Genomic DNA, 8,620 nt, shown 5'->3' with positions numbered 1-8,620 from the left:
TGACAAAACTTACTATAGAAATAAAAGTTTGACAAATTTTCTATAGAAATAAAAGTTTGACAAAATTTTCTAGATAAATAAAATTTTGACAAAATTTACTATAGAAATAAAAGTTTGACAAATATTCTATTGAAATGAAATTTTCACAAAATTTTCTATGGAAATAAAATTTTGGCAAAATTTTCAATGGAAATAAAATTTTGACAAATTTTTCTATTGAAATAAAATGTTGAAAAAAATTTCGATAGAAATAAAATTTTGACAAAATAATTGTCTATAGGAAAAAAAATTCGGTTACGTGTAGTGGTTGGCCGCTATTTCAGGATCACTTAGACTATTCAGTGAACTTCTCTCTTATCACTGAGTGCTGCCCGATTCCATGTTGAGCTCAATGTCAAGGAACATACTCTTTGTAGTCGAGTGCGAATGGCGTTTCACACTGCGGTGAAATCACTTACGGAGAGGGGATAATCCACCGCTGAAAACTTTTATGGTGTCCGGTCGAAACTGGAATGGAACCCACGACCTTTGTATGCAAGGTGGGTCTGCTAACCATTGCATCACGGTGGCTTCCATGTCAATAGTTTTTGGTAGATGGGCAGTATACTAACTTTACCATTCCGTTTGTAATGCATCGAAATATTGATCTCTGATCCCATACAGAATATGTACCCTTGCTGATGGTGAAATTCGGAGTCGAATTAACGATGTCGATATCGGACAACTTTTAGGTATAGCCCCTATATAAATCGATGTCCCCATTTGACTTGGGGGCCACTTGGAGAACTAATTTTGTCCGAAATGGTTGATATTTGGTACGTGATGCCAGACTTGGACAATAAAAAAATAACATTCCTTATATTATTTATACAATATTTGTTGGATTTATTGGACTTGATTTAAATCATTTATAATGAATGGGTATGAATACACTTTATAATATACATAGAAAATAAATTTGAAAAGAAAATAACGTTTTCTCAATAAAAAACAAATTGGCCAAGAATATTGGATAAAAATCAAATGGTAATGTTTATGTAAAATACGTATGTGGGAGGGGGCTACAATGAAAAAATTGTTAACATAGTATATATATGCAATTGTGACACAATAGTGAAACTCCGCAGAAATTTCAAGAGTTTTTATTTCAAAAGAAATTACAAAATATTTTTAAATGGACATATTTTCTTTTAGATTTTTTAAATCCTTTTTGTATACAATACGCTCAAATTTAATTTAACGGCGTTTGTCTATACCAAAGATATGACCTTTCGGATGGATGCACTTAATTGTAATGCATTCTATGGTCTTTTGTAAAAAAAATAAGTGGATATTGAAAGACTTGTTGTATTGTTGTAGGTGTTTGTTGTGGTCGCTTTCAGCTGGTTAACTTGTTGCTTGTACTTTCAGTTGTTGTTGTTATAATTTAATTAAAGCTGTTTTTTCTTATTGTTTTTTTAGAAATCCAATGAGTTGTTACTTTTTGGACTGGTATTACTGCCACAGCTTAATGTTGGTTGTGTATCCATGGCATTGTTATCCTCTTGTAATTCTGTAAAAAAATGAAACAATTTAATTAACTGCTTATATATGATTTCAATTCAATTTACATACCTGGAGGCAAATGCAATTTCTCTATTACAAATTTCTTGCGCCTCAATTTGAATGCCAAATCTGTGGTCTCTGGCATATAGGCACTTAATGTATTAATAGCTGTTATCTTGCGTAAATGTATTAATCCATGGTATTCCTTGAAAGCTGGATTTGTTTCTTTGTCAGAGCCAGCAAATGATTCCAGTTCAATAGCATAATCAACCAAATTGCGAATTTTTGGAACCAATGTTTCATCCTAAATGGAAGAAAGGAAAATTATTTAAACAACAAATTATATATTGGATTATTAGTATTCTAGTAGGGTGATTCGTTAAGTATTTAGCCTCAAAAATAACCATATTATTTCCATATAACATTTTGACAAAAATTTATTTCCATAGAAAATTTTCTCAAAATTTTATTTCTATAGGAAATTTTTGCAAAATTTTGTCAAAATTTAATTTCTATAGAAAATTTTACCAAAATTTTATTTCTATAGAAAATTTTGTCAATATATTATTTCTTTAGAAATTTTTCATCAGAATTTTATTTCTACAGAAAATTTTCTCAAAATTTTATTTCTATAGAAAATTTTCTCAAAATTTTATTTCTATAAAAAAATTTTTGCACAATTTTTTTTCTATAGAAAATTTTGTTAAAATTTTATTTCTATAGAAAATCTTACCAAAATTTTATTTCTATAGAAAATTTTGTCAATATGTTATTTCTAGAGAAATTTTTTGCAAAATTTTATTTCTATAGAAAATAGCGTCATTTTTTTTGACAATTTTTGCAAAATTTATTTCTATAGAGAATTTTGTCAAAATTTTATTTCTATAGAAACTTTTCTCAAAATTTTATTTCTATAGAAAACTTTCGCAAAGTTTATTTCTATAGAAAATTTTTGCAAAATTTTATTTCTATAGAAAATTTTGTCAAAATTTTATTTGTATAGAAAATTTTACAAAAATTTTATTTCTATAGAAAATTTGACAAAAATTTTATTTCTATAGAAAATTTGACAAAAATTTTATTTCTATAGAAAATATCGTCAAAATTTTATTTTTTTTTTGACAATTTTTGCAAAATTTATTTCTATAGAAAATTTTGTCAAAATTTTATTTCTATAGAAAATTTTACAAAATTTTATTTCTATAGAAAATTTCACCAAAATTTTATTTCTATAGAAAACTTTGTAAAAATTTTATTTTTATAGAAAATTTTGTAAAATTTTTCTCTATAGAAAATTTTATTTCTATAGAAAAATTTGTCAAAATTCTATTTCTATAGAAAATTTTGTTAAAATTTAATTTTTATAGAAAATGTTGTCAAAATTTTATTTCTATAGAAAATTTTTTCAAAAATTTTATTTCTATGGGAAATTTTGTCCGAATTTTATTTCTATAGAAAATTTTGTCAAAATTTTATTTCTATAGAAAATTTTACCAAAATTTTATTTCTATAGAAAATTTTGTAAAATTTATTTCTATAGAAAATTTTGTCAAAATTTTATTTCTATAGAAAATTTTCTCAAAATTTTATTTCTATAGAAAATTTTCTCAAAATTTTATTTCTATAGAAAATTTTGTCAAAATTTTATTTCTATAGAAAATTTTACAAAATTTTATTTCTATAGAAAATTTCACCAAAATTTTATTTCTATAGAAAACTTTGTAAAAATTTTATTTTTATAGAAAATTTTGTAAAATTTTTCTCTATAGAAAATTTTATTTCTATAGAAAAATTTGTCAAAATTCTATTTCTATAGAAAATTTTGTTAAAATTTAATTTTTATAGAAAATTTTGTCAAAATTTTATTTCTATAGAAAATTTTGTCAAAAATTTTATTTCTATGGGAAATTTTGTCCGAATTTTATTTCTATAGAAAATTTTGTCAAAATTTTATTTCTATAGAAAATTTTACCAAAATTTTATTTCTATAGAAAATTTTGTAAAATTTATTTCTATAGAAAATTTTGTCAAAATTTTATTTCTATAGAAAATTTTGTCAAAATTTTATTTCTACAGAAAATTTTGTCAAAATTTTATTTCTATAGAAAATTTTCTCAAAATTTTATTTCTATAGAAAATTTTCTCAAAATTTTATTTCTATAGAAAGTTTTTGCAAAGTTTTATTTCTATAGAAAATATCGTCAAAATGTTATTTTTTTGACAATTTCTGCAAAATTTATTTCTATAGAAAATTTTGTCAAAATTGTATTCCTATAGAAAATTTGTATGTTATTTCTGTTGAAATTTTTTCAACGTTATTTCTATAGAAATTTTTTCAGAATTTTATTGCTATAGAAAATTTTGTAAAAATTTAATTTTTATAGAAAATTTTGTAAAATTTTTTTCTATAGAAAATTTTGTCAAAATTTTATTTCTATAGAAAATTTTGTCAAAATTCTATTTCTATAGAAAATTTTGTCAAAAATTTTATTTCTATAGAAAATTTTGTCAAAAATTTTATTTCTATAGGAAATCTTGTTCAAATTTGATTTCTATAGGAAATTTTGTCAAAATTATATTTCTATACAAAATTTTATTTCTATAGAAAATTTTGTCAATATGTTATTTTGAAAAAATTTTATTTCTATAGAAATTTTTTGCAAAATTTTATTTCTATAGAAAATTTTGTAATTTTTTTTTCTATAGATAATTTTGTCAATATGTTAGTTTGAAAAAATTTTATTTCTATAGAAAATTTTGTAAAAATTGTATTTTTATAGAAAATTTTGTAAAATTTTTTCTATAGAAAATTTTGTTAAAATTTTATTTCTATAGAAAATTTTGTCAAAATTTTATATCTATAGAAAATTTTGTAAAAATTTTATTTTTATAGAAAATTTTGTAAAATTTTTTTCTATAGAAAATTTTGTCAAAATTTTATTTCTATAGAAAATTTTGTCAAAATTTTATTTCTATAGAAAATTTTACCAAAATTTTATTTCTGTAGAAAATTTTGTCAATATGTTATTTCTATAGAAATTTTTTGCAAAATTTTATTTCTATAGAAAATTTTGTCAAAATTTTATTTCTATAGAAAATTTTGTCAAAATTTTATTTCTGTAGAAAATTTTGTCAAAGTTTTATTTTTATAGAAAATTTTGTCAAAATTTTATTTTTATAGAAAATTTTTTCAAAATTTTATTGCTATAGAAAATTTTGTCAAATTTTTATTTCTGTAGAAAATTTTTGCAAAATTTTATTTCTATAGAAATTTTGTCAAAATTTTATTTCTATAGAAAATTTTACCAAAATTTTATTTCTATAGAAAATTTTACCAAAATTTTATTTCTGTAGAAAATTTTGTCAATATGTTATTTCTATAGAAATTTTTTGGAAAATTTTATTTCTATAGAAAATTTTGTCAAAATTTTATTTTTATAGAAAATTTTGTCAAAATTTTATTTTTATAGAAAATTTTTTCAAAATTTGATTTCTATAGAAAATTTTGTCAAAATTTTATTTCTGTAGAAAATTTTCTCAAAATTTTGGAGCAACTGCAGTTTATGGGCCCCTCACCGAACTGCTTAAAATTAAATAAGTTGTGTCATTCGGTGAGCTGATTCCAACATAGTGACCCATACCCGGGGGAAGTACCCGGGTCTTGAGATATAGCCCTCCAAAGGGTCAATAATAACTTGATATATCTCTTTTGTCCAATCTAGACAAACACTTTTATACGCAAAAAATATATTTTTAATATTTAATTTAGTTTGGGAGATATAAATAAAAAGAAAATTTACCCTAATTTTTTGTTATACATAGCTTGAAAGCCTAGTTTCTGGCTTTTCGATTGATGTACTACATGTCTTTATAGGTCCATTTTTAGCAATGTTATTGAGCTTTTATTCTGAGTAGAAAAAAATTGTTTTATTACTGAAATATTTTCTCCCCTTGTGTTTGCGTTAGCCCACTTTGGACTCTGTTCATAGGGGAAAGTCTTAAATCCCGGCCGAAGGCCGGCTACTTTCCCCCTTGGGTCTGCGTTAGCCAACATATGATACCAAGTTTGTCTAGTTTGGCGAAAAAACAAAAGAGATATATCAAGTTTTTATTGACCCTTTGGAGGGCTATATATCAAGACTCGGGTACTTCCCCGGGTATGGGTCACTTTGTTGGAATCAGCTCACCGAATGACACAACATATATTAATTTTAAGCAATTCGGTGAGGGGCCCACATACTGCAGTTGAGCCGAAAATTTTGTCAAAATTTTATTCTATAAAAACTTTTATAAAAATTGTATTTTTTTTTTAAATTAAAGTCTCACTGTACTTACATATTTGGCCACCAAATGCATTGGCATTGTAATAAAGCACACAGATACTGATGAACGTACACCCGCACGTAATATTGTCAAGAACTTCAATAAATCTTCACCATAATTATCATCATACCATAAAGGTGAGGCCAATGATGTTATGCAAACACGACACAAGCTCTTCTTTATCAAAAAACCACCCGAATGGAATTTATCATCTCGCAATAGTTGTTGTATCTCCTTGAGAAGGCGAAAGTATTTGGGATTTTCAAATAATTGTGTTTTTGCCGGTGGTTTGCATATGGGTGGTGGGGGTGTAGGTAACGATGATGAAGTCTCTGTAGAGCCAGTAGCATTTTTATCATCTGTTGCCGGGGTGGTGTATGGGGGATTAAGGGAATTTGTAGCGTTAGTAACATTTTCCAATTCCATATCTTTACTGGAATCCATGACATATGTGGCATCACTATCATTATCATAATGATTGACAACTTCTTCGTCATCATCTTCATCGTCATCTTGATTGACCACAATCTCATTATCCAAGGGATCATCGGACCATGTGATGGTATCCGCGTATTTAAGCATATAATTATCCATTTGTTCCATTAGATTGAAATGATGGCCAATTTGGGTGTTGGTCTTTTCCGAATTGACCATGGGTAGATCATTGTAGCGCCATGCTATACGTAAGCTATTCTTGGCAATCTCTGGATTCCCTTCCACCTCCATTTGGGTTTCGATTTTATCTTTCTCGAGTTCCGTATCATCCAAAGGTTTGGGTAATTTCAATATAACATCTTTTGGGCTGTCATCTAAACTCCCCAGGAATACAGTTTGTTTTGACAAAATTCCTTCGGCCATAAAGTATTTGGCCAATACTTTGGAGTATGTAACAAATTTGTCCTCTTCGATTAGGCATATTGAGCCAATGGGTAAGCCACCACCTGTAAAGAGATCACTTTTGGGTATTAGAACAAAAAAAAAAATCCAAATAAGCAAATCTTGGGAAAGCGAAAATGGGAAAATTCGTCGTATGAATTTTTGGGCGATTTTGTTTTGGCAAATTTTAAGTTTTCCCACATGTTAGAATTTGACATTCGTAGTTTTACTTGCATTGGCATTGTTGCTTAGCCACCACTCACTTACCCAAAATTACGTCCAATGATGGATTACCACTAGATGTTATTAGTTGTCCAGTTTGTGGGCTGGAAATCGTGAAAGGAACTTGCTTTTGCACATTTCGTTTGCGAAAACTTGACATTTTGATAAAAACAGAGGGAGCAAGCAGCAGCAAACCGAAATGACCCAATGACCCCCTCTCTTCAAAATAACATCCCCTCTGTTCTATTTGCAACGATTGCGCCGCCACTAATATCGATTATGGTAGATACGATTCTCGTAGAAAAACTCTTGTCGATTAAAGTCAACTCACATACTGAGATTTATCGTTCAATTACGTCATATAATGCGCTTATGCGCTTTACAGACTATCAGTTATTCCGGACGACAGTGCTCGTGTCGAACATATCCCATATATTGTGCACATTGAGCGGACCTTAGACGGTCGAATAAACACTCCGACAGAGGTTCGTCTATTTGTTGTGTGTTCGTTCAAGTTTTGCCCTTACACTGCACGAACAAATGTGATGACAACATGAAAAAATAAGAAGAAGCATAAACAAACAATGAAATTGTACGAAGATTTATGGGTGAAACCATTTTTTACTGAAAAAATGGAAGGAAATAATAAAAAATCCTGGTATATGTGTCAAAACAATGATTTCTGAAGTAATCCACATTTAATATATTACAAATTACTTGATGAATTTCAAAATACTTGTCGCCTGGTTTCCCATTGATTGGAAGTGGAATTTTTCCACGTTTTTGCCACAATACTGGTTTAGATTTATATATTTATTTAATTTTCAACCACAATTGGCGATCCATCATTAATTTCATTGCAGAAATGCATGTTTTTAATGTAAAAATAAATTTGTCTTTGATAATGTTTGTCGAACATCCCTTTACACTCAATGATTTGTACCACCCAACCAGAAAAAATCGAAGTTGTTTTGATTTTATGCCAACACGTCACCGCGACAGCCGAACACGACCTTATACAATCGGATTTGTCGCCGCAACGTGTTGTGTCGCAGGGTTTATCCGACCGTATAAGGTGCCCTTTATGCTCGAAGACATAATCGATATTACACCTTGTTTATGGGACACATTTATCGATATTTTTGTTATCGCCGACAATTCGTGGCGAGTGGCCACACTGTAGCTGTTATATTATAACAGAACTGTTTCTATTAACAGAACTGTATCTGTTAGTAGAACGGTAACTGTTAGCAGAACTGAATCTTTTTACAGAATTGTATCTGTTAAGTTGACAGAACTGTATTGTAAAAATTATGGTACAGTACATATTACGCATACTGCCATCTACCGTTTTAATGGTTGCTTGTTCAATAGACTCTGTAAATTCAACTCTCATAATAATTCTGTTTCCAAGACTTGCGCTTAGCATTGCCAGCTAAAAACTTGACGAAATATATGGTTTGTGTATTTGCTAGATAAATAAATATTGTTGTTTGGTTTGTGGACTAGCTAATTTTTTTACAAATGGCAAAAGAACCTTCTCTGGATGAATATTCAACTTCATGATTAAGTGAATTCCACGTCAAAAACTTTTTGCCCAAAGGTGAAGATATAATTCAGAAAATTTTGCCAAATTTTATTTCTATAAAGAAAA

General features: G+C 27.5%; 1 protein-coding gene across 1 annotated transcript; it reads right to left on the bottom strand.

Annotated features, from left to right (window-relative positions):
- Positions 1–856: 856 nt before the first annotated feature.
- On the bottom strand, positions 857–7,206 carry Elp4 (Elongator complex protein 4). The gene is made up of 4 exons (XM_075310424.1): positions 7,012–7,206; positions 5,881–6,809; positions 1,615–1,849; positions 857–1,552 (listed from the first exon to the last, which is right to left on the bottom strand). Exons 1-4 carry the CDS (start codon positions 7,124–7,126, stop codon positions 1,458–1,460), a joined length of 1,374 nt encoding a protein of 457 aa, XP_075166539.1. The 5' UTR covers positions 7,127–7,206; the 3' UTR covers positions 857–1,457.
- Between the last annotated feature and the right edge of the window lie 1,414 nt (positions 7,207–8,620).

The sequence above is a fragment of the Haematobia irritans genome, chromosome 5, assembly GCF_050003625.1.
Source record: "Haematobia irritans isolate KBUSLIRL chromosome 5, ASM5000362v1, whole genome shotgun sequence".
Classification (NCBI taxonomy): Eukaryota; Metazoa; Arthropoda; class Insecta; order Diptera; family Muscidae; genus Haematobia; species Haematobia irritans.
This window is presented reverse-complemented; position numbering and strand designations above follow the sequence as displayed.